The sequence below is a fragment of the Armigeres subalbatus genome, chromosome 2, assembly GCF_024139115.2.
Source record: "Armigeres subalbatus isolate Guangzhou_Male chromosome 2, GZ_Asu_2, whole genome shotgun sequence".
Classification (NCBI taxonomy): domain Eukaryota; kingdom Metazoa; phylum Arthropoda; class Insecta; order Diptera; family Culicidae; genus Armigeres; species Armigeres subalbatus.
In genome coordinates, this window is record NC_085140.1 from 109,377,651 (window position 1) to 109,405,547 (window position 27,897).

The 27,897-nt window shown below is 39.7% G+C and overlaps 1 protein-coding gene across 1 annotated transcript; it reads right to left on the reverse strand.

Annotated features, from left to right (window-relative positions):
* Positions 1–1,938: 1,938 nt before the first annotated feature.
* On the reverse strand, positions 1,939–27,880 carry LOC134209143 (transformer-2 protein homolog alpha-like). Its single transcript, XM_062685124.1, has 6 exons — positions 27,542–27,880; positions 21,108–21,146; positions 20,979–21,043; positions 20,627–20,897; positions 2,609–2,955; positions 1,939–2,490 (listed from the first exon to the last, which is right to left on the reverse strand). The coding sequence occupies exons 1-6, from the start codon at positions 27,878–27,880 to the stop codon at positions 2,382–2,384; spliced, it is 1,170 nt and encodes a 389-aa protein (XP_062541108.1). The 3' UTR covers positions 1,939–2,381.
* Positions 27,881–27,897: the final 17 nt, after the last annotated feature.

The window sequence follows — 27,897 nt, forward strand, 5'->3', positions numbered from 1 at the left end:
AAATGCCGTTGGTATTTCATTTTTCTTATTAGAATTTAATTTATCCCATATTGTTGTTAAAATAGGTAGTCAGAAATGTGAGTGTTATGGTTTCATATAACATTCGCACTCATACCGATTAACAAAAAGGTGGGATTAATGCGCCTTCCTTATTGATTACAAGCAAGCTGGACTCAAGTAGCCGAGAAGGTATGCAAAAATTTAATTTCGATAAAATTTCAGTTGAATCAACACGTTGAGAAACTATTATATCGTTAACAAATGAAACCGTTGCAAATTCTCACCGCTCTTTTAATATTTGTATGTTTATAAGCATGCAACGTGCTTCATAGCCAACTTAAACCAACTAAGCTACGAAGGACCTCCGTCGGCCTTCGCAACCTAGCGGCTACTGAATGAGCTCGAAATTCCCAAATTGGACGCATAGTCAAATCACTCGCAATCCATTTATCAAGCCAAGCCAACACTTCCACATGTGTATAGTACACGTTCACACATATTAGAGGAGCGTGAGTATTTAGAATGTCTGGCGGCTACACAAGAGTTAGTTTCGAATCTAAAATCACTGTTCTATATATCTGTTCTTTGCAAGACCAACTTTCTACACAAATGAAAGCTGATCCGAGAAGAAATTCTTTCGATGTACCAAACACAGCCGCTTCGGGTCTGTCGCATTTGGAGAAATAAAATGAAATTAAACATAAAAGAGACATTTCAATAATTATCGAATAACCCTGATGGCAGATGAAGGTCACTTTTGACAGATATCGAATCATTTTTTCTCGATGTCTTTTTGGAATTGTTGTGAAGCACCAGCCCAGCTATTCTTAATACCGGGTGATTTTTAACTTTTGAACTGTCACTTTTAAGTTGAATTCTCTAAATGAGACATGCCCTTAGGATTTGGTCCGATTCGTGAATTAAAATCGAATTAAATCTTGCTCTGCGAGCAGGGAAAAGATATTTTAGTTACTAGATAAAGATTGTCGCTTCGGTTCCCTTTGTTCTGCTGTCCGGAACATGTTGGGTACCAAGCTGTCAAATCGTATGGATTTTCCTTCTTTGACATTTAGCTCCCCTATCCTCGCCAGCAAAAGATGTTCCGGACAGCGACGACAGCGACAATCTTTATCTAGTAGGGGGAATGACGGCTTTGGCAGGTTTTGTTCTATTATTGGCAGGGGGTTTTTATGACTGACTAGGCTCAAATTTGGCCTAAACATTCTTTGCATATCAAAGAATATTGTGGCCAAATTTCATGAAATTCGGTCGACAAAAACCCCCCTGCCAATAATAGAACAAAACCTGCCAAAGCCGTCTTTCCCCCTAACTAAAATATCTTTTGAGCAGGGTTATCTGAAAATTTTTGAACTGTCACTTTTAAGGGGATACGGGAAGCACGAACAATCATCAAATCTTCATCATTTTCATCATTGAATGCTTAATTTGTTTTCTACAACAAATATGATCTTGAAAAAGTATCAGCGGCGCGTGCTTACTCGCAATCTACATGCTGATACATTTACAGTTACATCAAACAACTGAAAACCGAAATAAGCCGCTCCAAAGTTACGAGGTGATAATGCTAGAAAGAGACAAATAATAGGAAAAATAACACGGTGTATAGTGCTTCCCCGAGTCACCTTAAGTTTAATTCGATTTTGATTCACAAATCGGACAATTTTTTTTTTTTTTTTTTTTATTCTTTATTAGTGTGTTTTTTTAATTGTAAACTAAGTTCAACACAGAAATCGGACCAAAGCCTACGGCAGAAAAATCAATCGCATCGATGTCATTACGTTGTCCAACGTGTTGCGGCCGTGTCTTGTCCACAACCCTTTTGTTGCCTGGGAGAAATATTCTTTTATTTCAGATTCTTACCAATTTGAGAGACAAATTACACATTGGTCTTGAATTTTCGAATAAAATAATGCTAAATTTATTTTCAATACGTTTAAAGTTTTTATTCATGAGTTGTACCTATTTCTGTTTATGGACTGTTTTCTAATTTAAATGGCCCATATTCAAACTGTACCACCCAAATGTTATCTATTACTATGTGCTAAATTATTCATCAATGCATTGCTACATGTTATCGGTTGACTTAAGTTTGTATAATATTCATTCATCATTTATGTTCTGTTTAAATCTGAAGTTGTGCATCACATACACGCGCATCTACATTCATGTTACAATAAATATCGTTAGTTCAATTTATTAAATTTCCCTCCGTCCCTAAGCTGCAGAGGAATTCATACGGTTATGGAAATTGGCCTTCGTTTGAAAGTGTGACATTATTTACGGGTTTACATCAGCATCGCTGCCGGATAACCACCGTGCAGAGGAGGCGCAGTGGCAATGGCAGCCATCGGTACCCAATGTCAGCGAATTCCAGCACCACCCCGATAGTAGTCACTTCGGGACCGGGACATAGCCGATCGGTCACGGCCACGCGGATGTTCCGGTGCTGCCGCCTGGTAGTAGTGGCTTCTGCTGTTACAAGAGGTTTATTTTTTAACAGAATGACTCACAGCATATTTCAGTAAGCAATTTTTATAATTTGTGACTCATGACGCCTATTATAATAGTCTACGTTGAACAAACTTACCCGTTTCCATATCGTCGTGCATCACGCTCCCACCGTTCTCTTTCGCGAGCTTCAATCTCACATGCCCGACAGTGATAGTAGCCACCGGGTGCTGCCATATTACTAGCCACCGGGGCCGGTGGGCCCATCGCAGGTGCACCCCTGTAGCCACCCCCTCCACCTCCTTTCGGGTAGCTCACCTTGCCGTAATACACGCCCGGCGTGGGATCATGGGGCTTTTCCGTTGCTGAAAAGTCAACGCGAATCTGCCGGTCGCCTATTTCGATGCCGTTGGCCTGGGTGTGCGCTACCTTGGCGTCCTCAGTGCTCTCGAAATAAACGAAACCGAACCCGCGGGACCGGCCAGTCTGTGAAATAGGGTAAACACAATAGATGAGTTTGATCTACTGTAAACAATTTGTTAACGAATTCATATATTTTGTTTCAGTGAATTTGGCTTTGAATCTAATTGAAGGAAGTGGCTGGTTTCCTATAGAATATACCCACCACAACCAAGATACAGACGCTAGCTCCCAGTCTCGGAAAGCTGTTCGAAATTTACCGCCAGACTATTATATTGTATGACGGCAGGCATCTAACGTGAATTTTCTCAAAGGTATGGTAGGATGGGGCAAGATGGGTCGGCTAAGGCGAACCCTCAATACCTCAGAACAAAAACAATTTAATTAAACTTTTCATCAATGATTTATAAAAAAATATCTTGCTCATAATCTGTATGCCAAGAGCATGAAATAAAAAAAATCCACTTTTTATTTCATTTCGAGTTATTAAAGTAAAAGTAAAATTTTCCTGTCAATAAAAAAATACCGAGATGTGATGGGTCAAACAGCGGGACATAAAGGGTCACATTTGAATTCTACAATTAATATTCAACTGTCTAAGACGAGTTTTGTACTTTCCATTTAATTCCACTACGTTTTGTTATCTTTTCAGATACGTATTTCGACCTCAACTGTGAGGTCGTCTCCAGTGTATCGTACTTGACTAGACATCGAATTAAATGGAAAGCACTAAACTCGTCTTAGACAGTTGAAGACATTCCACTAAAAGAGCTAAAATATGTTTCCCAATTTCATATTGTTTTTATTTACAATATTAAATTACACATAGATAGATAGGTTTATTGCCAATAATTTTATAGTATAAAAATAAAATTTTTAGGCTTTTAATGAAATAATGGCATTTGAAAAAAAAAATGATTTTTTTTCATTAACCCCATATGGCATAAGGCCATTTGGTATAACGAGTTGAATAGCCAGGGGCCATTTAGGATAAAGACCATTTGGCATAAAAATTAAAAGAATTATAATTTGTTTTAGGCAGACGCGTGCTGTATCAGAATCATCTGTCTTCCTGTCTTGTCCAGGCCATATGCGTGTTTTAAAGGAGTAATTTACTTTTTCACCTAATTCCGGGTAAATTCTTGATTCTAATGAAGAAATAATTTACTAATTTGCCTCGTTCCTGACAAATGTGATTTTTGAAGGAAGTAGTCATTTACTCTTGGGCTGCAAAATGATGGGTTGACACCAAGGAATGAGCGCCCAACAGAGCTCTGGTCCCCACAAGTCCCTATCTCACGCTTCCACGGGTCGTCCGATGACAAAAGACCGCCAGCTAAGGGTTGTGTACTTAGCTGGTAGTGTAGCCTGGGCACTGTTGTCCTTCTGACATCAGCTAGAGTGAGAAGGTACGCCTCGAGCGTCTGTTCACCAGGAGGTGCGGCTCAAACAGCGTCTGCCTGGTACCCAGCGGCTGATTAACGAAATGCTGTATCGCGTCAGCTATACCTAAGGTGGCAGCCCCATCATCGCGATGTAGGTAACGCGACCCCGGTAAGGTAGCTTACTGAAGCCTCTCAAATACCACGAAAAATGGAGATAGAAGAAAAAGAGAAAGTTATTTTTGGCAACCGACCCGGCAACGAAATAAGGACTATGATTGGAAACTCGGTACCTGGAATGTCAGGACCCTAAATGAACCTGGACGAGTGAGCCTTCTGGCTCGTGAACTGCAGAAGGTTGGAGTGAACGTGGCTGCTATTCAAGAAGTCCGATGGCCTAGATCCGGAGAACGTGAATTCCGGAGCCGTGGACCCGACCAATACTGCATTCAAGTATAACATCTATCACAGCGGCGGTGAAAAAGCAGAGCATGGAGTTGGTTTCGTAGTGATGGGCAAGCAGATGAAGCGAGTGATGAGGTGGAAACCCATTAGCGAACGAATCTGTGTGTTGAGGATACGGGGCAAATTCTTCAATTACAGCCTAATCAACGTGTACGCACCGACAAACGATAAATCCGACGACGTGAAGGACACGTTTTATGAATGTCTTGATAAAGCCTAAAGCATGACGTGAAAATTGTTATCGGAGACGCTAACGCTCAGGTCGGTAGAGAGGACTTTTTCCGTCCCATAATCGGTAGGGAGAGCCTTCACTCCGCTACCAATGACAACGGCCTACGGCTAGTAAATTTTGCTGCTGCCAGAGGGATGGCCATCAGTAGCACCTACTTCGCACGAAAGAACATCCGAAAGCACACCTGGAGACACCCAAATGGTGAAACTTGCAACCAGATAGACCATGTTCTGGTGGATGGGCGCCATTTCTCGGATGTTATCGATGTGCGGACATTCAGAGGTCCGAACATTGACTACCTCGTTGTCAGTAAAATTCGATCACGGTTGTCAACTGTATCGAACGAAAGATCACAGCGAACGATGCGTTACAATATCCAGCGATTGTCGGCGGAAGGAGTATCGGCTGAGTACCGCCAGAAGCTCGACGAACGGATAAGTGCAATCAACGTTAGCGACAACATCAACGATCTATGGGAGTCGATCCATGGAGCGGTGAGCACAACAGCACGAGAAGTGGTAGGCACTGCACAGAGGCGACCCAGGACGGGATGGTTCGATGTGGAGTGCCAGAGAGTGACAGACGAGAAGAACGTTGCCAGAAGCCGGATGTTGGTGTCAGGTACCCGATCGAATAGAGATCGGTACAAGGAAGCAAGAGCAGCCGAAAAACGAACCCACCGCAGGAAGAAAAAAGAGTACGAAGAACAAATTATTAGTGAGGCGCAGGAAAAAATGGAGCAGAACGATATGCGGAGGTTTTATGAGTCTGTCAATGGCGTGCGGAGAAAGACAGCGTCATCTCCCGTCATGTGCAACGACCAACAAGGGAATTTGCTGACAGATAAAACTGAAGTGGCTGCCAGGTGGAAGCAACACTTCGAGACTTTGTTGAATGGAGGAAGTGACGGTGCATCGGTGAACAGAATAAATATTAGCGACGATGGACAAGCTGTGGAGTCACCTACACAAGATGAGGTTAAAAAAGCTGTCAAAGAGCTGAAAAACAATAAGGCTGCGGGGAAGGATCAGCTCCCGGCTGAACTTCTCAAACATGGCAGTGAGCAGCTTTATGAAGTTCTGCACCATATTATGTCGAAAATATGGGAAGACGAGGAAATTCCTGCTAGCTGGTTGGACGGCCTCATTTGCCCTCTCTTTAAGAAAGGGCACAGACTGGAGTGCGCCAATTACCGAGGAATAACCCTCCTTAATTCGGCGTACAAAATTATGTCCCGTATTCTGTTCAACAGATTGAGACCGCTTGAAGAGTCCTTCGTCGGCGAATACCAAGCAGGTTTTCGTGAGGGCCGATCAACGACGGATCAAATGTTTACCCTGAGACAAATCCTTGATAAATTCCGGGAGTACAACTTGCAGACACATCATCTGTTTATTGATTTCAAGGCGGCGTACGATTCAGTGAAACGGAATGAATTATGGCAAATTATGCTTGAACATGGTTTTCCGGCGAAACTGATACGGCTGATTCGTATAACGTTGGACGGATCGAAATCAAGTGTAAGGGTTGCGGATGAAATATCGACGTCATTTGTTACCTTAGATGGATTAAAGCAGGGTGATGCACTCTCGAACCTACTGTTCAATATAGCGCTCGAGGGAGCGATTAGGAGAGCTGGTGTGCAAAGAAGCGGTACCATTATCACAAAATCGCATATGCTCCTGGGATTTGCGGACGATATCGATATTATCGGAATTGATCGCCGCGCCGTGGAAGAGGCTTTTGCGCCTTTTAAGAGGGAGACAGCGAGGATTGGACTCACGATCAATACCAGCAAAACGAAGTACATGGTCGCTGGCAATCAACGTGGGTTCATTAGTGGTGGTGGTAGCGAAATAGTGCTGGATGGTGAAAAATTTGAAGTGGTAGAAGAATTTGTGTATCTTGGAACATTAGTGACGTGCGATAATGATGTTACCCGCGAGGTGAAAAGGCGTATTGCAGCTGCAAATAGGGCTTATTACGGACTTCGTAACCAGCTTAAGTCCCGTAGTCTGCAAACGAAAACAAAACTCGCGCTGTATACTACTCTGATTCTTCCGGTGGCTTTATACGGCCATGAGACATGGACGTTAAAGGAGGCTGATCGGAGAGCTCTCGGAGTGTTTGAGCGTAAGGTGCTGCGGACAATACTCGGCGGTAAACAGGAGAACGGTATCTGGCGGCGTCGCATGAATCACGAATTGTACCAGGTGTATAAAGGGCTGGATATTATTAAGCTTATACAACACGGCAGACTACGGTGGGCTGGTCACGTTGTTCGTATGCCGGAAGAACGACAAGCGAAGATAATATTTAGTAGAGAACCCGGAAGAGGCCGCAGGCTTCGTGGAAGGCCGCGTACACGATGGCTTTTTGCAGTTGAAGAGGACCTGAGGGCGCTCAATGTTCAGGGCGACTGGAAGCGATTGGCCCAGGATCGAGTCCAGTGGAGAAGGATACTCCATTCGGCGTAGGTTCATCGAAGAGCTGTAGCCCATCAAGTAAGTCATTTACTCTTGCCATTTCACGGGCAAATATGTGCTTCGAATGGAGGATTGCCATCCTCTGTAGAATTCTTTCAAGCAAATGCGAATGTTCTTTCAAGTTATAAGGAGAAACTGTGTGCTTTAAAAGATGGAATGCTCATTTGATTATTCCGATCGTACGCGTAGAAAAGAAATCATATACGCTTCAACTTTTTCCGGGCAAATGCGTTCTTTTGAAGAATAAGTCATCAAGTCTTCTGCCTTCTTCCAGGAAAATGCATACTTTTGAAGAAGGGGTCATCTACCCTTGTAACTTTTTTCGGGCGAATGCATACTTTTAAATAACTCTTCTGACTTATTCCGGGTAAATGCATAATTTAAAAAAGAAAACGGGTCACCTACTATTTTGCCATATTCCGGGCCAATGCGTACGTTTGAAGGAACCATCTACTCTTTTGACTTATTTCAAGCAAATGCAAATTGTTAAAGGAAGAGTCATCTACTTTATTGCTTTATTCCGGGCAAATGCGTACTTTTAAAGAAGGAATCATTTATTCTTTTGAAGAAATCATTACACTCTTCACCTTACTTATTATTGCGTTCTTTTGAAGAAGGGATCATCTACTGTTTTCCTTATTCCGGGCAAATACATACTTCCTAAAATGGTTGTTGTGGGCATTATGCCAAATGGTCGTTATGCCAAACGGCCTCGAGGTACCCAAAACATATTATGCCAAATGGTCTTTATGCCAAATGGCATTTAGACATTTAAATCGTTATGCTAAATGGCACTGCCAAATGGCGTCGAAAACATATACATTTTTAAACAACGATAACTAATTAAAGCAATTCAAAACATTCAGCATGATCGTTAATGGCGCCAAACAAAGGTCTTAAGAACCACTATGGTGCAAATGGTCCATGAGATGAGAACAATATTCCGGCATCAACATTTTATAAGGGCGATACTTAAAAACTGATGAACCGAGGAAATCAATGTTGAAATCTCTACACTGCTAAAAAAGTTTACACACAAAAGACTTTAAATTATGCTTTTTTTTTACTATAATGTATTCAATTATGACTTCAAAGTACGCTCTTTCGTGGGAGAATGAGACTACACAAAAAAGAAATAAATATAATGCACAATTCTAGATCAACATTTGAAAAGGGCGTAACAGCCAAAATTTATTCCTTCTGATTCGTTGTCCACATATGTAGATATATATGTGTAGACGAAGAATCAGAAGGAATAAATTTTGGCTGTTACACCATCTTCAAATGTTGGTCTAGAATTATGACTATCTTTTATTCACAAATGATTAACTTTTATGCATAAAAACAAAAAAAATGTATAAAACTTATTCTTTTTCATTCCCTGTGTCGCATCGAACCGAGTCCGACGCTTTTTTAAGCTTACTTTGCCATTTACTAATCATTACAGCGCCGTGAATATCAGTATTCGGACAGAGCATCGTCCATCCACGTACGACAACGGTCGTAGGTACCTACAAAGGCAGCAACAAAACGGCTAAGTATCTACTCGCTATTTGCATGCGGTTGTTTGCTTTCGGCAGAAAATGAAAAGCCTAGATTTTCTAGGAATCAAACGTAACTTGACGCGACGTTTTCCGGAAACTGACTTCCATCAGATTAACAAACTACGTGTAACTGCATCTACATATCAGGATGCAAATGCTATCGCAAAAGACCAACTGTATAGTGTAGAATATTTGGTTGATGTGCCCTCGCGGGATGTCGAAATTGAAGGCGTCATCAACGCAGCGAGCCTGAATTGCAAGGAAGTACTTGCAGGAAAAGGTCGTTTGAAGAATGCTTTGGAATCTACCGTGGACATTCTGAATTGCAAGGAATTGCATTCAGCAGCTATGGTAGATGGTAAAAAAGTATATTCTAAGTCAGGTTCGCTACGGGTAACGTTTGCCGGTTCGATACTCCCAAAATATGTAGATATCGAAAATATGTTGTTTCCGGTGCGTCTTTTTGTACCCAGGGTTTTTAATTGTACCAACTGCAAACAGTTGAGGCACACTGCCGAGTTTTGCGACAACAAGCCCCGTTGTGGCAAATGTTTCGAAAAGCATAGGGAGGAGAGCTACAAAGTGCGCTTATTGTGGCACGGACAAAGGACAAAAAGCGCACCCAAAAGGTGAAGCGTTCGTTGGTACAGCACTCCAAGCAGTCGTATGCAGAAATGGTGAAGTCGCAAGACACATCCGCAACTGCCAACGAAACGGCTGCTATTTCAGCTGCCCTTCAAGTAAGTGATTTTTATGATGTCATTTCCATAGACGAATCGGACTCTGACGTAGCCGATATGGATGACTCTACGGAGGTACACGTACCCGAAAAGAGGAAGAAACTGTCTTCCCCGGGATTGCGCCGTAAGAAAACAAAAATCATCTCTACAAGCTTGCCGAAATCTGATGGTAATGGGGGATTATTCAAAATTCCGAAGCAGCCTGTCTATACCGCTACTTTTGCCCCATGTTGCAGTAAGACATTCCCGCCATTGCCTAAAACTGATGTTACAAAGAAACATCAGTCAAGGAATGTCTCTGAGCAGAAGTAACAGGTGAAGTAGCTCGAATAGGACTCAAGGTCAAAAAAGTGGAATAGATCTGTCTTTATGCTCTAATTCACTATCATTAGATTGCACGTGGAGGGTAGTCCAAGATTCCCATGGTAGTGATCACATGCCGATAGTCACCACAATCAAAAGCGGCTATCAACGATCAGTGCCAGTTAATGTTCCTTTTGACCTCACGAAAAACATTGATTGGCTTAAATTAGCATCGGCGGTAAAAATTGGTATTGAATCAACTGATATTCTTTCTCCACTGGATGTGTACCGATTCCTTACCGAATTGATTAATAAAAGCGCACTAGAAGCTCAGAAACGACGCGTTCCAAGTACATCTAAGTTGTTTTCCGAGAAATATGATGCCTTCAAGGCTTTCCGTAAACACGGTAGGTCTGAGCTTTTCGAAGAGTATTTGAGGCTTGAAAGAAAGCTCAACAATCTTCTTAAGGCTAAAACACGTAGCTACTGGCGATGTTTTGTCGAGGGACTAGCACGAGAAACCTCAATGACAACACCACAGATAACAGATTTTAAAATACATTTGAATTAACGGTTGCGGATATTTACACACGTATCGGATGCCAGCCTCAATATCTGTTATCTGTGACAACACTTTGGAAAACGACCCGCAACATGCGGAACCGCATTTCCACCAACGAGAGTGAAGAATACTTCAATCGATGGATATTCAACTTCGCAAAAAAGGTTTGTCCAGATTCCGTACCAGTTGAACCGCTATTTCAAGAATCAACGCTTGATCCCGGTTCTTTGGATGGACCATTCTCAATGCTTGAACTATCTATGTCTCTTCTTTCATCAAACAATTCTTCTCCGGGATGCGATAATATCAAATTTAATCTTCTTAAAAACCTCCCATATATCGCAAAAAGACGATTACTTGACCTGTACAACTGTTTCATGGAGTACAACATCGTGCCACCTGAATCACGACAGGTCAAAATAATAGCTATTCAAAATCCTGGGAAACCAGCGTCTAATTACAATTCATACCGACCGATTGCCATGCTATCATGCATGAGGAAATTATGGGAAAAAATGATCCTTTCAAGAATTGACCATTGGGTCGAGCAAAATGCATTACTGTCAAATACTCAGTTCGGTTTTCGGAAAGGTAAAGGAACAAATGATTGTCTAGCGTTGCTCTCTTCAGATATACAGCTGTCCTATGCGCACAAGAAGCAACTGACTTCAGTTTTCTTGGATATTCGGGGCGCCTTTGATTCAGTTTTCATAGAAGTACTGTCGGAAAATCTGCACAGTAGTGGATTACCCGTTGGGGCCCTCCTTAGCCGTGCGGTAAGACGCGCGGCTACAAAGCAAGACCATGCTGAGGGTGCCTGGGTTCGATTCCCGGTGCCGGTCTAGGCAATTTTCGGATTGGAAATTGTCTCGACTTCCCTGGGCATAAAAGTATCATCGTGCTAGCCTCATGATATACGAATGCAAAAATGGTAACCTGGCTAAGAAACCTCGCAGTTAAAAACTGTAGAAGTGCTTAATGAACACTAAGCTGCGAGGCGGCTCTGTCCCAGTGTGGGGATGTAATGCCAAGAAGAAAGAAAGAAAGATTACCCGTTATTTTGAATAATTTCTTGTACAATTTGTTGTCAGTAAAACATATGAACTTTACTCTCGGCATTCTGACAACTTCCAGAAATAGCTATATGGGCCTTTCCCAAGGTTCATGTTCAAGTCGCTTTCCCTTTCTATGTTAAAAATATTGACAATTGTTTGGGTGGACAATGCACGCTTAGACAACTTGCAGATGATGTCGTGGTGTCTCTAAGAGGTCTATGTGCAGCTGTCTTGCAAGGACCATTGCAAAGTACCCTAAATAATCTGACTGTTTGGGCCAGACATTTAGGGATCGAGTTCTTTCCGCAAAAAACTCAATTGGTAGTGTTTACTAAGAAGCGGTACCCAGCTCAACTGAAACTAAAGCTGTTGAAAGATGACATCAACCAATCTTTAAATACCTTGGGGTCTGGTTTGATTTCAAGTGTACCTGGAAAACCCATATTTATTATTTGTTAGAGAAATGCCGAAAAAGGAAGACCTCATCAAACTATATAAAACGACTATTCTCTCTGTTTTAGAGTACGGCTCTTTCTGCTTCCTCTCAGCAGCTGAGTGCCACCTAATTAAACTGGAACGAATTCAATATCGTTGTTTGCGTATTGCACTTGGCTGTATGCATTCAACGCATAACATGAGCCTGGAGGTTGCTGGAGTCACTCCTTTAAAGCGATCTGTCCATGAAACATGCTATTCAAGGAATACCAGATCATCTTTAGAGGTGAGGACTTCATTCGCACGATGTCGAGACTTATGTCCAATCACTATTTACTATACACACATCTCTACAGAATAAACCTGGTCGATAGCAACCTATGTAGGTGCGGAGCCGGTTACGATGACATCGATCACGTAGTTTGGTATTGCTTGGAAAATGATGCATTCAGAGAGCAACTATTGGATATCCTTGTGGCCCGAGGTAAACAACCCTTCCGGGATATAAGAGGTGTTTTGGGAGATCACGATGTGATATATATGGAGGGCATCTATGCCTTCCATTGCTTGGCTGACATGAAAGTTTAATGCCTATATTCTTCTCTTTCTCAGTTTTTCTTCTTGTCCGATTCTATTTCTCTGTACCACGACGTTCTGGCCATCCGGAAGATGCTCCCTGACGAACCAAAATCGAGCACGACGCCACGCAAAACTGTTTTCAACGTCAAACGGCCGGATGAAATAACCTAAACCCAAATCCCTACCCCGTCCGTCCTGTATTAAGTAATTTTTAACCTTGAGTGACCACGAGTATTATGGTCTAAGTCCCCTCCCAACTAACTGTTAAGATAAGATGATATATGTACCATGTAAACATATCATACTTGAGAATTGCAGGGCTGGTAGCGATAAATGCCGTTCAAAATAGTGACTTAGTGACCAACGATGACGAAAAAAGTGATCAAATAGTGACTTTCAGAAGCAGAAAAAGTGACCAAATAGTGACTTTTGTATGAAGTACTAACCAGGAGCTGAGATGCATTCGTATTGTTACTGAGTAACTCGTAGTAGATCGGAAACTAGGGATATCATGTTTCTTTTTCAAATCCTTATTAGAATGCTATCAGAAATCAAGAGAAGACAAAAGACATTCGTTTTGGCACGTTGAAAAATTAACACGGTTTTTCGGCAAAAAAAGAAATAAAATGATCTAATCAATTGGGGGGAATGACGGCTTTGGCAGGTTTTGTTCTATTATTGGCAGGGGTTTTTCATGACTGACTATGCTCAAATTTGGCCTAAACATTCTTTGCATATCAAAGAATATTGTGGCCAAATTTCATAAAATTTGGTCGACAAAAACCCCCCTGACAATAATAGAACCAAACCTGCCAAAGCCGTCTTTCCCCCAACTAGACAGAGAATTATTTGGAATCACAAAGCTTATGAATCATTACAAGGAAAAATTGTTAAAAAAAACTTAAAGAATCCAAAACTATGATGACATTTTTGAAATACGATTTTTAATAATTAAAAATAACATTTTTAATTGAAACAAATTTAAATACATATAGAGTCCATTTGCCATTTGTTTTTTCGATACCCTGATCTCGGTTTCATTGAAAACATTAACTCATATATAACATGAATTTCACCGAACCTAAGTTTCCTAAGTTTCAAATTTCGTAAAATGAGATCCAGAATCTTGAATTTGATGCAGAAATTGCTTTAGAAAACTCTGAATTTTTTTCAGAAATTTCAGCGGAAGTTGATTTTCTGTGGAAAACCTTGTGAAAATTTCTAGGATTTTTTTTCAGAAATCGTGCAATCCTTGTGAAATCTTTCTCCAGGAGTTCAAACGGAAATTCCAACAGAAATCCGATGGCGAATGACAGCACAGAAACTTCCGGAAATTCTTTCATAACATAAATTCAAGGCAGAATATTGTGTAGACATTTCTGCTGTCTTTCAGGAATTCCCGCTGAAACTGCACGTCAATTACTAGGAAAACCTTCCGAAAATTATTTCCCAAATTCAAGGGGGATTTTTTACGGAATTTGACATAAAGATTTATGTGGTCATCGCTACAGAAATTACAGTGAAAGTTCCTCTAAGAGAAACAAAGTTAGGAAGCTTTTTATAACGAAGGTGGGTTTTTCTCTAGATACAGGCAACTTACCCGACTTAGGAAGTAGTGCGCTGGATTCGCCTAAAGATGCGCTAATTGTTTTGACAGATAAAACTTCGGAAGAAAGTTCGGTTCAGAAGTCCCAATGTCCGAATTCTAATGTGGTGCTACGCCGACAATATCATGCTGTGTGGTTCGTCGTAGAGGGGTTAATCAATCAGAAACCAACACGAAAAAAAAAATAACCTTACATGTTATTGCAAAAAACCCTTCAAAAATACTTATACTCTTCATTATGCCACCTAATGAATGATCCCATATCAAAAAGCTAATAACACTCATAAGTTAATGAAAAGTATAAGTTTCCGATTGTATGTGACTAATGCGATGTATAAGTTTTTTCTTATACATGTCATTAAGCGCCTGCTTTGGCAAAAAAGTATTAGAAATATTAGTAATAAACAACATTAAATTTTTTCACGTGAAGAAATATCTCGGAATTATGTGAAAATTGACGTGACAAAAAAATGGATGGCACAAATGATTTTTATCTTGAACTTTTTTTTACAAACGGTGGTGCGAAAATAGTGACTTTAGTGACTTTTGGATGCAAATAGTGACTTTTTAGTGACTAGGCTCAAAATAGTGACCAAGACACTAAAAAGTGACTTGCTACCACCCCTGGAATTGCGGCTCCGCAAAGTGTCAAACACGACTGAGCCTACCAAATAAATGAACCGGCTAAAAAATATTATTCTTTTTCTCGTTCTTTTTATGCATCAAATTTTACTATGGGGCCTTTTACCCTATTATTAAGATTACTAATACACTCTAAATAATCATCACGTCATATTCACGTGAAAAATCACGTAACTGAACTGTCTTGAACGAACAGGGCTGGTAGCGATAAACGCCGTTCAAAATAGTGACTTAGTGACCAACGATGACGAAAAAATGACCAAATAGTGACTTTCAGAAGCAGAAAAAGTGACCAAATAGTGACTTTTGTATGAGCTGAGGTGCATTCGTATTGTCACTGTGTAACTCGTAGTAGATCGGAAACTAGGGATATCATGTTTTTTTTTAAATCCTTATTAGAATGCTATCAGAAATCAAGAAAAGACAATAGCATGAGGATTACTACTTCTGGCCTTGTGCATCTTCACCGTAACTAGGGAGAGGATGGATCTTAGCAGGGGACAACCGACTTGGCGACACCATCATAAATACCACGAAGTTGGATATTGAGGAAGGTATAAGTTGGGACATCCAGAAGCTAGCAATATGACCATGGTAAACCTTATTCCGTAACACACCACGTAATGTTATTTAGTCAACGCCACGGGTAAAGCAAGTTCTACAGCATTGTGGTAATGAAGTTTAACATGAGCTCGAAGTTTTTCGTGAAACTGCAGTTTGTGTATGAAAAAAGGCAGAATGAAATATAACAAATTTTGCGCTGTCTTTTACTACCGTTCAAAAAATATTGTCTCGTCAAAATATATTCCCAATGATTCAGCTGCAAGACAGTTTTTTCGAGACCCTGATCTCGGTTTTATTAAAAACATTAACCAGAACTCATTTATAACATGAATTTTACCACGCCTAAGTTTCAAGTTTCGTAAAATGTGATCCAAAATCTTGAATTTGATGCAGAAATTGCTCTGAATTTTTTTTTCCGAAATTTCAGCGGAAGTTGTTTTTTTGTGGTAAACCTTGTGGAAATTTCTAGGATTTTTTTCAGAAATTGTGCGGAAAATTCTTGTGAAAGCTTTTTTTTTTTGTCTTTATTTAGGAGACTTTCAGCCCGAGGCTAGCTCATCTCCGGAACTTGTGAAAGCTTTCTCCAGGAGTTCAAACGGAAATTCCTACAGAAATCCGATGGCGAATGTCAGCACCAGGCTTGTAAAATGTCATCTGCATGTCATTTGACTAATTTGTTCATAACTTTCTTTAGAGGCCAAATTTATTGCATAATTTAAGATGTACTCATAACGCTTGAGTACGGCTATAATTTTGTCCAAGGGTACATTGCTCTAAATATAAGATCTTAGGCTGGAGAGTGAAAACTCTCCAAAATGTCACGTGTCATTTGACATAATGTCATTTGAATGACATTTTGCCTCCCACGCCCCAGATTACATATTTACAGCAATGTCTTGTTGACAAAGTTGTAGGCACATTTAAGCGCTATAAGTTCGTCATACATCATGAATTGATAGCTACCTTCTGGAAAAAAATCTGGGAAAATTCTACAAACGAATGCAAATGACATTTTACAACACTGTTCAGCACAAAAACTTCCGGAAATTCTTTCATACCACAAATTTGTAGACATTCCTGCTGTCTTTCAAGAATTTCTGCGGGAGCTGCACGTCAATTATTGTAAAAACTTCTCCGCGAATCCCTGGAAAAAAATCTTCTTCAATTACAAGCGGATTTTTTCATGAATTCCGGTAGAAATCCTTTTGGAAATTCTTGTAGATATTGTTTAGTGAATTCCTAAGTAAAACCTTCCGAAAATTATTTACCAAATTCAAGGCGGAATTTTTACGGAATTTTACACAAAGATTTTTTACAGAAATTACAGTGAAAGTTCCTCCAAGAGAAACAAAGTTAGGAAGCTTTTTATAACGAAGCTGGATTTTTCTCCAGATACCGGCAACTTACATAGGAAGTAGTACGCTGGATTCGCCTAATAATGCGCTAAACAACACATCAATTAGTTTGACAGATAAAACTTCGGAAGCAAGTTCGGTTCGGAAGTCCCGACTTCCGAATTCTAGTGTGGTGCTACGCCGCAATATAATGCTGCGTGGTTCGTCGTAGAGAGGTAATCAATCAGAAACTAAGAAATATCTCGGGATTATGTCAAATTTGACGTGAGAATAAATTGATATTCAGAAACGATGAAAAATGACAGCAAGTGAAGTTCTTACCCTTATAATGCTTGTTAAACGAGTGCTCAAGAGTATAATGCATTCAATAATGGCTTGGAAATATCCAAAAAAAATTGGGTAAGCATAGACATCAAATGTGGAGTCCCTTCTCAACGACATTTTGCTATCGAAAACAAAAGCCTACGCTCCTTATTTATTAAATTTCCACCCAAAACTAAATCCGCGCGAAGCCTCAAAACCGTTATGTAAATCCGCGAAAACAGCAAAAACCGCGAAAATCGCGAAATCCGCGTAGTCGTAACAATCCTGCGCTTTATAAAAGGAGTTGCCTAAACGTAAACCCAAGCTTTGCTGTGTGGTCTGTATACAGGCCTCTCGATCCCGAAGTCCATGGTTCGAACCCACTCTGCCTTTCATAAGACGGCCTTGGAGCAATTTCTCAAACTTTATATTTTTTGCTAACAGATTTACATTTGATTTGGTTGATGATAATGGTAGGTACATATGATTTTTATTTTGAACTTTTTTTTGCAAACGGTGGTGCGAAAATAGTGACTTTAGTGACCATTTTCCGAAAAATAGTGACTTTAGTGACTTTTGGATGCAAATAGTGACTTTTTAGTGACTAGGCTCAAAATAGTGACCAAGTCACTAAAAAGTGACTTGCTACCAGCCCTGTGAACGAACGACGATTGTTACGTGACGTTGGTAATGTTCACCTGAAATTCACGTAACTTTTACTAAAAATCTTGGTGAATATGTTTGTATGTACTCGTAAACAACTTAAGTGAGATTGTGTTAGTGTGATTGCAGCTTCGGCATTTACGGAAAACCAGCATTGTAAACAATCTTCACGACAGATTTACCTGAAAACAAACGTGGTTATCATCCACCATACTTTTCACGTGGAAGTGACTTGACAATCACGTAAGAATGAATGATACATAACCTAAACATAGTTAGGCTTCGCAGAGGTAAAGGATATTTTAGGTGCAACTAGGCGAGAATTTTCCGAACCTTCAGTTCCCTCCTTGGAAAAACATCAACGGAAGTCGCATGAAATTTAGAAGATTCGTAGAAAAGTGATTTGGAAGAAGTTTAAGCTACATGAAGTCTAGAACTACAGTTTTTCGGTAGCGTTAGCATAAAAAAATTATTTCAGATTTCAACGTCCAAGGATGGACTACCTTTTGATTGGTTCAACATCGGAAATAGCAGCAATGTTTGTGAAAGAATCTAGTTTCAACATTGCTGTCCAAATCTGATAAATTTCATTCGACATTCGTTGATTTGTTCTCCAACAGTGTTTTAGCGATAACTCCGAAGTGCAATTGCCGAATGACAGTATAAGAAAACACAAAAACAAAACATTCTCGAGGCGGCACGATGTTGTACTCCATGAAACAGTTGCACAGGTCAAGTAAGGCACTAAAGTTCTCACCGGAGTGGCTCCGGCAGTAGGACAACGCGGTTTGAAGGTCATGCCCGGAAAAAGCTGGAAGGAATGAATGACAAAACTTGTAAGATCGATTTTTGCGATGTTTGCGTATAGGCTAAACAATTCCACGAACCGTTCACTGACCCACGGAATAAAACGAATCGAACGCTAAAGAATACTAGACGATCTTCTTGAATCGACTAGATCCGTCACAATTTATAAGAACAAATATAAATTGCATTCGTATGGCGAAGATTCAACAGACGAAATTGACATCAAGCATAATTTTATGCCCATGCCAAAGAATGAACTCAAGATCAACTGACGAATATGTTTGCAAAGGTCCTGGAGTTCAACCGATGCAAGATCCTGAGATTGGAATATTGAAATATACAGTAAATATATAAAAATGAAATCGTATCAGCATAACTTCAAAGTGGCTGAATGGATTTCCTTCATGTCTTGTCGTTATAAAATCGGATAAATTTATCAAAATTAAAAAAAAAATCTTGGAAAAATTGAAATAAGAAGTTTTTTTTTTCATTTAGGTATCCCATTCTGAGACAAATTCTTCTAGAATTATCTTAATTATCCATTATTAGTCTTACAACAGCTAAAAAGCAAAATAACACCATTATATAAATCTGTTTTTCACTCCTATTTGGAAATATTTGTATGTAGCAGGTTTATTTTATGAAGACGTTATTCTAACCGACCCATTCATTTTTAAAGCTAATTTGCGACACTTTTCAATAGTGTACGCTGAAAACAGGCTGCGGCAAAATATACTACTTACTTCCTTCGTGGGACACCCTTCGTTAAATCATTGCGAACGGTTGAAACATTTTCATGGTGGAAGAACGCCGGCCATCTTTGAATGCTGCCAGAGCATATCCTGGTTTCGGCTGCTACATGTCAGAGTATCCAAACGTTGGGAGATCAACCAATGTGAAATCGCGCAGGTGACTCATAGTACTAGTCGTCAAGAGCTTGTGATCCAGTTTTCTTCCTTTCCAATTGATGCCAAATCCTGAGACTCTGGTATTGTACTGACTTGTTTCAGATTATTTCACGATTATGCCACCTGATAATAATATCCATCGTTTGAATCGGGTATCCGATTCACGACCACTTTACACACAACTTAGACAAACATCTTCATCACATAGTATCACAGAGATACACATCCATTTGGGTTCACAATCTTCTATTGATTCGTATATTCTGTCTGTCTCATTCCATCTTCTCAGCAGGTGTTAATTGTTAAAATTCACTAACAAGCTTTAGGAGCTGACGCAGCCAATCTTCTCTTCTAGGATCTTCATCTGGCCTCATCATAGCTTCTAAGTGTCAATTGGTCGCCTGTTGGCAGACTGCTCAATTCCATAGTGACGATAGTGACGCTTTTTCAGCAATAGATTCACTTGGATCTCCGTTGTTTTTTTTCGCATTTTCTAAATCGATTTTGTTCTCGATTTTTGCAACACCTTCTAATCTTCTTTCTTCTAGGCAGAACCTCTTTTTCCTTCGTATTGAGTTTGCCAGGATTCTTCTATTTTCTTTGTGACACCTTCATATCTCTTGCATTTCATCTTTCGTCTTCCTTGAACTGCTTCTCCGAAAAAAGACTCTTCTGTGAAGTGAAACCCAACCTGTTCAAACTTTTTCAAATGGTCATATCTTCTCCCACAAAACATCATTACAAATTTCTTCTTTGATTTCTTCTATAGCATTTTCAACTGTTTCCCTCTTTATGAAACCCACATCAAAGTACTAAAAACATATCTTCTTGATCACAACTTGGTTCAATTTAAAAAATCCGAATATTTTTTTTCTGTCGCACCAGAAAAATGGCATTGTCCGAGAGAGCCTTTAAAGAAATGTTGTAATCTTCCCACATTTCTTCCTGAAATCTCTCGACATCGATCGATGCTTCTGTAACCAGAACACAAATCGGGCAGAACTTTTCCGATATCTTCGACAAAGCTACCAGCACGTAATTTTACGAACATTATTCTGGCAATTTTCGTCTTCTTCTACTACACACTATCCTGGATCAAAGCCTACCTTAGCATCGATCACTACGGTTGCCTTCTTCAGTGGGCCGAACTTGATAAACACGTCGTACAGTTCGGATTCGGTGGTATAAATACTCAAATTGAAGACGGCCAGGACGTTCTTACTTTCATCGTACTCCTCTAGGGCAGCAGCAGCACCACCACCGCTGTAATGCGAGTGAGATTCGTGACCGTGCGGTCGCTGCGAGCCACGGCGACCGTAGCTTCCGCCGGAACTGGCTCTTGTGTAATGGCTTCCTTCACCGCGGGACGAACTGTATCTGGAACAAATACATATAATGTCACAACATTATGGTCAATTGCTGATTTATGACATATTGATGGCTAGTCTTTCAGCTTACCGATAACCTTCGTCACGTGCTTCATGTCGATACTTTCGATCACGGCTCCGGGAACGGGAGTCTGGCTGTAAGTTTAAAAACAAAAAATTATAAGTACATACAGAGAAGACAAGAAGACATGATCTTTACCTCACTTTCTCTATAAATCACTCGACTAGTTCGAACAACCTACAAAAATGAAACAAGGTAGAAGAATACAATTTTCATTCACATCATCAATCATTTGCTTGAAGCGTTAAACACATTTTTTTCTCAAAACGATGAAACGTTTTGCAACTACAATATTGTCTTAATTACAGCAAATGCTTGATATGGGAGAGACAATCAAATTGATTCAAAGGTCGAAACTGAAAAACAAAATATAGACGTACCTCGTAGTTGGCCCTCGAGTGGCTCATTTCATACGAACCAAGGCTTGTAATTGTTGAATACTTAAGTTTCCACTAGAATTCTACCAATCAGGGATAGTATCAATGTTTTTCGAATTATTTAGCAACCTCTCGTTGGAAAGATCATTCGGCTGATATTATTTTCGTTTTCGACGTAAACAAGGCACTCACGGACGTTCTGTTGTCACTTCTATCGCCGATAACTCAGACGTTACCCACTCACTCACAAATGCGTAATGAAAAAAATGCATCTAAAATTTTCGATTTTGATTGTCATTTGACCGATTTATCAACAGTTTTCTAAATTAGAAGAGTATTTGTGTTACTGGTAGGTAAATGCATAGTTTTCACAGTAAAACGCACTTGGTTTAAAAGCTCAAAATACGGAGCAAGAAAAAAAAAAAAAAAATACGATGCCAGCGCAAGCAAATCGACACACTCACTCGGACACTCGGTCAATCTACTGACACCAGGGAGGGACAGGGTTGCCACATTTAAATCTGTATTTTTTCCCCAGAAAATCTTTATATCTGTATCTCAAGCCAAAAAATCTGTATTGAAAATCTGTATCCATCTGAACCTAATTAAAGTCGTCTTTAATAAAGTTAGTTTTGGAAGACATGTCAGACATGTCAATATTTAGCAATTTTTTTGCACATTTCTTTCCAAGGATTACAAAAAAAAGGAATACAAGCAACTATGCTTGCTATCTCTAGGTTTAATAATTGATCATTTAATAATAACATATGTTAAGGATCCATTATAGCCATATGCACAACAACTTTATTGGACTTATCTTCAGCCACACTGAAAAGAAGCACTGATAAATGTCACGACCTGACTAACCAAAGCTCCTCATCGGAGCTAATGCTGCTACCTCCGAACGACAATTTAAGTAGAGTGCAGTTCTACCCGCTCTCTGACTTAATTGTCATCGGGAACTGCTACCTCCGGCGACATTTCGACCAGCAGGGGCGGTGCCACCCGCTTACCCGCTGCCTACCAATGCCACCGGGAACACGGACCTACTCCTGTAGGTCCTCCGCCGCTTGGACCTACTCCTGTAGGTCCTGGTCCAGGAATGGGCACTACGCTATGGTAGTCTCCGCCTAGGTGTACGTCCCACCTTTGATGCGTTCCAACACATCGGCCAAAAAATTCGAAACATTCTTACCCTTTTACTCATATTTATGGACATATGAGACATGGTCCATTAGTGATGAGTTAACACTCCATTCTTGCCATTCATACCTTGTTGCCATGTCTTACCATTAATGCCTTCAAGTTCATTAGTTGCAATATAATTGCCTATATTTTGGAATTGTCAGCAATACGCACTGAGCTTTCATAACTTGGTTACATCGCATGTTCAAGAATTTGTGATATGCGAAGATGTATAACATTAAAATAATATTGAATTTAGCTTAACTTTAATTTCTTAATATTTTTAAATAACCTCATTGCTACCACTACAATAAACTGTTTCAAAGCATTTCAGATATGATCAATGATAGTTAGACCTGATTCTTTAGTATTATTTTTAGAACGTTTTCCGAAACCACATGTATTAAAATATAATCTGAACATTTTCCGGATCATATTCTGATCGAATTTCAAAATCATTGAATTGCCAATTAAGAGCATAATCTACCAGAGACCATATGTTCTGTATTTTCAAATTGGAATTTAGTTAATCTCAAAATGGCGTTTAATATATTAAACGCCATTTTGAGATTAACTAAATTCCAAATTAAAAATACAGAAAAATACAGATCTTATAGGATCATTTAAGAGTAGGATAAAAGTAATTTACAATAATTTTTGGTACTAAAATCCTCAAGAAATCTGTAAAATCTGTAAATTTGACAAAAATCTGTATATCTGTATATACAGATTCTTTATCACAACCTTACCTCAGAAATCTGTAAAATACAGAAAAATCTGTATATGTGGCAACCCTGGGGAGGGATGCCACTACTGAACTTAATCATCTGTTATTTATGGCCGTTTACATATTCGCTAGTATTAGCGGATAATGCACTATCCCACAATACTAGCGCGATATTAGCACAATGTAAACGCTTATTAGCGAAAACAATTATGAGCGAGGACAGATCTTAAGACTAATGGCCCGTTTACATATTCGCTAGTTCTGGTGGACAATGCACTATCCGACAATACTAGCGCGATATTAGCACAATGTAAACAGGAATTGTCATGTGCTAATAGTGTTTACATTATGCTAATATCGAGCTAGTATTGTCGGACAGTGCATTGTCCGCTAGAACTAGCCTATATGTAAACGAGCCATTAGGGACATGACAGTGTGTCTTAAGGGTCTGTCTCATTTGGAAGAATTAAACTTAAAAGTGACAGTTCGAAAATTAGATTGCCGGTCATAAGAATGGCTGGTGCCAGCAATTCCAATAAGACATCGATACGAAATGATTCGATATCTGTCAATAGTAATCTTGCTCTGCGAGCAGGGTTATTCGATAATTATTGAAATGTCACTTTTAAGTTTAATTCTTCAAATGAGACAGACCATAAGAACACACCTGTGGTACTTGTACCATGGTACAAGAGGACAAGAAAATTATTCCAAGACAATTGACCCGTTTACATATTCGCTAATTCTAGCGGACAATGCACTGTCCGACAATACAAGCGCAAAATTAGCACTGTAGACACTATTAGCAGATGACAATTCCTGTTTACTTTGTGCTAATATCGCGCTAGTATTGTCGGATAGCGCATTGAGCGCTAGAACTAGCGAATATGTAAACGGGCCATATCTTTGATAAACACAATAATTGGTATGGTGCTCATTTCAAGATTCTTGTACCATGGTATAGTAGACGTTCGATAACTGCAAGTCATTTAACTGCAATGCTTTTTAACTGCAATTCGATAGTTGCAACAGTTTTCCAGTTATGGGACCGCTAAACTTCAAACTGATGTCAAACTTAATGACAGAGCTGCATAGCGCTGCACATTTATGCACTTTTATTGCATCTGATGTCGATTGACAACCGTTTGACGTCTAGAATGCGTTGCAGTTATCGAACGACTTTCGTTAACTGAAAAGTAAACGTTTTGCAGTTATCGAACAGCTACTGTATTTTACCTATTTACTTAGGTATTCACACGGTAATAGAGGGAGCTTTTGAGTTCAGAATTCCCTTTATTTGGCAAGACAGGGAATTCCGAACTCGGAAACCACGTCTCTTTGTTACCGTGTGACACAAGTAATAAATTTTTAAAATCGTTTAGTGCCTTAGAATCAGGTATTGAAAAAATCAGATCATGAGTAAAAATCGGCTAAATTCATGCCAACTTGATGCTTCATCGTTGAAGCTTCCTAGATCGTTGAAATTTTGCGTTCGTTGATTAATAGTTTAAAGATCTTCAATGGGAGACAACTGAGCGAGGCAAATCACTTGGTAACCTAACAATGAGTGTTGTTACCACACGCTGTTAGAAAAATCTTTTCGGCATTAGAAAAATTAAGTCCGCTATGAGAATGGAACTCTGATACACTGCATGGGAGGCTTTGCTACTTTCTCTCCTCCATCCCAGCAACTTGAAAGCAGAGTGAATAAAGCAGACCGCCTGATGTGTTTTGGTTTTATTTTGGTAGAGCAAGCGTAGTCGTAGGTCCAGTCGTAGCTTCCCTGGATACCATACTACAGTCACTCTCAAAATTGAGCGTACACCATGGATTAGATGAATATATTCGAAAATTCCAAAGGAAATTTAATTGTTGGCTCGGTTGTTTTTAATGCATTTCAATATTCATCCCTTCTTTCAATGTATGCGTACATAAAATGGTTGAAATTTTTTCTCTAAAGTTCATTTATTTGAAAATAATCTCAAAATTCGCCTATTAGATGTGACAAAATTGAGCGTACAGTGATTTTTTTTCTATTAAATTTCTTATTATAAACACGATTAATGTATTTTAACATAGTTTTTTCATGATTATATTTATAATAATAAACATCCGCCACTTAAACATTCAATGTTTTGAAATTAAACCCTGTTTTGGAACAAATGAGAGGTAAGAACATTGTTATTTAACAATTCAATGCTCCTGGGCAAAATAGATGCTTTAAGATATGGATTTCACCGGCATCGTGTCTTATATATCATAGATATTCGAAATCGAGCGAGACCTACGATTAATTTGGGAAAATTCAGTCGGTAAATGATGAAAACAGATGTAAACACACAGAGAAAACTACAAATATTGGGAATGGCATATTTTGAATTAAGTATAACTTTATTCAAAAGTCGATGTATACCCGCATATTTAAAAACCGTTTGTAGATTGGTGGATATTATTCACATGAAATAAATGATATTGTTACAACTCATGTTATTGTCCATTTATGCTGGAACTTTATGTTTATTGAGAACGCATACTATACCCTATTATAAATCACTAATAATACAGGCGGTAAACATACAGCATGATGTTTCTCTACCATTTCTTGTTTTCCAAATTAGAACGAAATTGGGAAGTAAACCTCACTAGAACATGACAAAAGTATATCAGGTATGGTACTGCGTCTAACAGTATGGTATACCATCTTCAGCAAACAAAAATTCATCGTGCTGCCACACACACATCGCCGAATTATATCATCGAAAGATAACATTCCTATATGCATTGAACTTTGGCAATAAGTGTGGGTCGTATGCGTAATTTCACAGCCCGAACATGTTTATGCAGTAGCCATGACAGCAGTTCGAAAAATAAAATCGCGGCCTGTTTGCATCATTGAAATAAAGTTGTGTTTCGTTTAATTCTATTGTTAATCGTATAGCTCAGGAATTTGAATTTTTTGGCGGAAGTGATTATGTGGCACAATGAAAACGCGTGTATTAGTCTTCAACAAACAAACATTTTATTAACTAACTTAACATTCGAATTTACTTCGCGAGAACCGCACTCTTCAAAGTCTTCTAGTGGACTGTTTTCTGTTGCAATATGCTTTGCGTTCACATTGCCTATTTTCGGGTACTGTACTTCCCGTTTCCCTCCACTCTATCTAGCGAGCTTTCAACTTGGCGCGCGAATAAAAATCTACCCAAGAAAGCTCATGTCAAAAACTTGCGGTGCTCTGCAGCATGAATTTATCGCTCAAATAATTTACGGCGCTCCAATTATTAAAACTCTATAAAATTATTGTACATTGTTCATTTTTCCTCTAACATTTGCCCCCCGTTGAGGCCTCTGGCTCAACAGATGGAAGGAATGCAGCCTTCGTTATTGGCCTTTTGTACTCTACTCTCCAGTCGTAGTTCGAACAGTCACCACTCGTACTACTTCGTCGTCACCAGGATGAGCTACAATAAACCGCCCTCGTCTCCATTTCTGAGGGGGCAGATTTTCGTCCAGTAGCAGAAGTGAAGCGCCAAAATCGACCTGCTTCACACCGCTGTTCCACTTGTGTCGGGTTTGCAATTGATGCATCAGAAATTTGTTGGACCATCGGGACCAAAAATGCTGTTGCATCAATTGAATGTGTTGCCATCTTCTCAGTCGACCCAACTTCTCGCCATGTTATGCCGGCTCCGAAAACGATATGCCGTTGGGATCATCGGATACTGGTATCAATGTTCGCGAATTCAGTATCGCCTCTGTTTGCACCAAGAATCTTGTCAACACTTCAAATGCCAGTTTCTTTTAACTAGTTTGAGATGGTATTTCATAGATTAAACACCAGCTTCCCAAATACCTCCGAAATGAAAACTTCTCGGTGGCATGAAGTGCCAGCAAATGCCTTTTACTGCTGATGTTGCTGATCTTCAAACAAGTGCTGTAGTGCCACCAGTTCGTGTTTGGTACCTACGAATGCTGTTCCGTCGTCCGAAAATATATCACTGGCAGACCTCGTCTGCCAACGAACTGATGCAATGCAGCGATGAAATTGTCCGTAGAGAGATTCGAGACAACTTCAAAATGAATAGCCTTCACCACCATACACACGAAAACTACCACATATGCCTTGTAGAGCTTTGGACTTCTTCCTCCTAGCTTCAACATAAAGGGTCCAGCGTAATCAATCCCAACCTTTGAAAACACTGGCGGGATTCCGGAATATCTCCCATGAACTGACTTCCTATGGCTGGATTGCATCTTCCACAGATTTGACACATTGATATCACTTGCTTGATGATCGTTTTCACCTTCACTGGCCAATAACGCTCTCGTACGATGGCCAGCATTCCTCCTTGACCGACGTGATGATTCTCTTCGTGTAGCTTCCTTATTAATATCACTGTCACGTGGTGCTTCTCCGGAATTAGCACTTGATGTTTACCATCATATGGTATCGCCGAATATTTCAGGCGACCTCCAACTCGTATGAGGCCATCTTCTCCGATGAACGGAGCCAGGTTGGACAAACTATGTCGCTTGCCTGACATCGATCGTAGTAACTTCAACAGTTCAAAAAACACTTCTTGCTGAACCAATTTTAATATAACTGTTTCCGCCATAGCCATGTTTTCTGCATTTATAC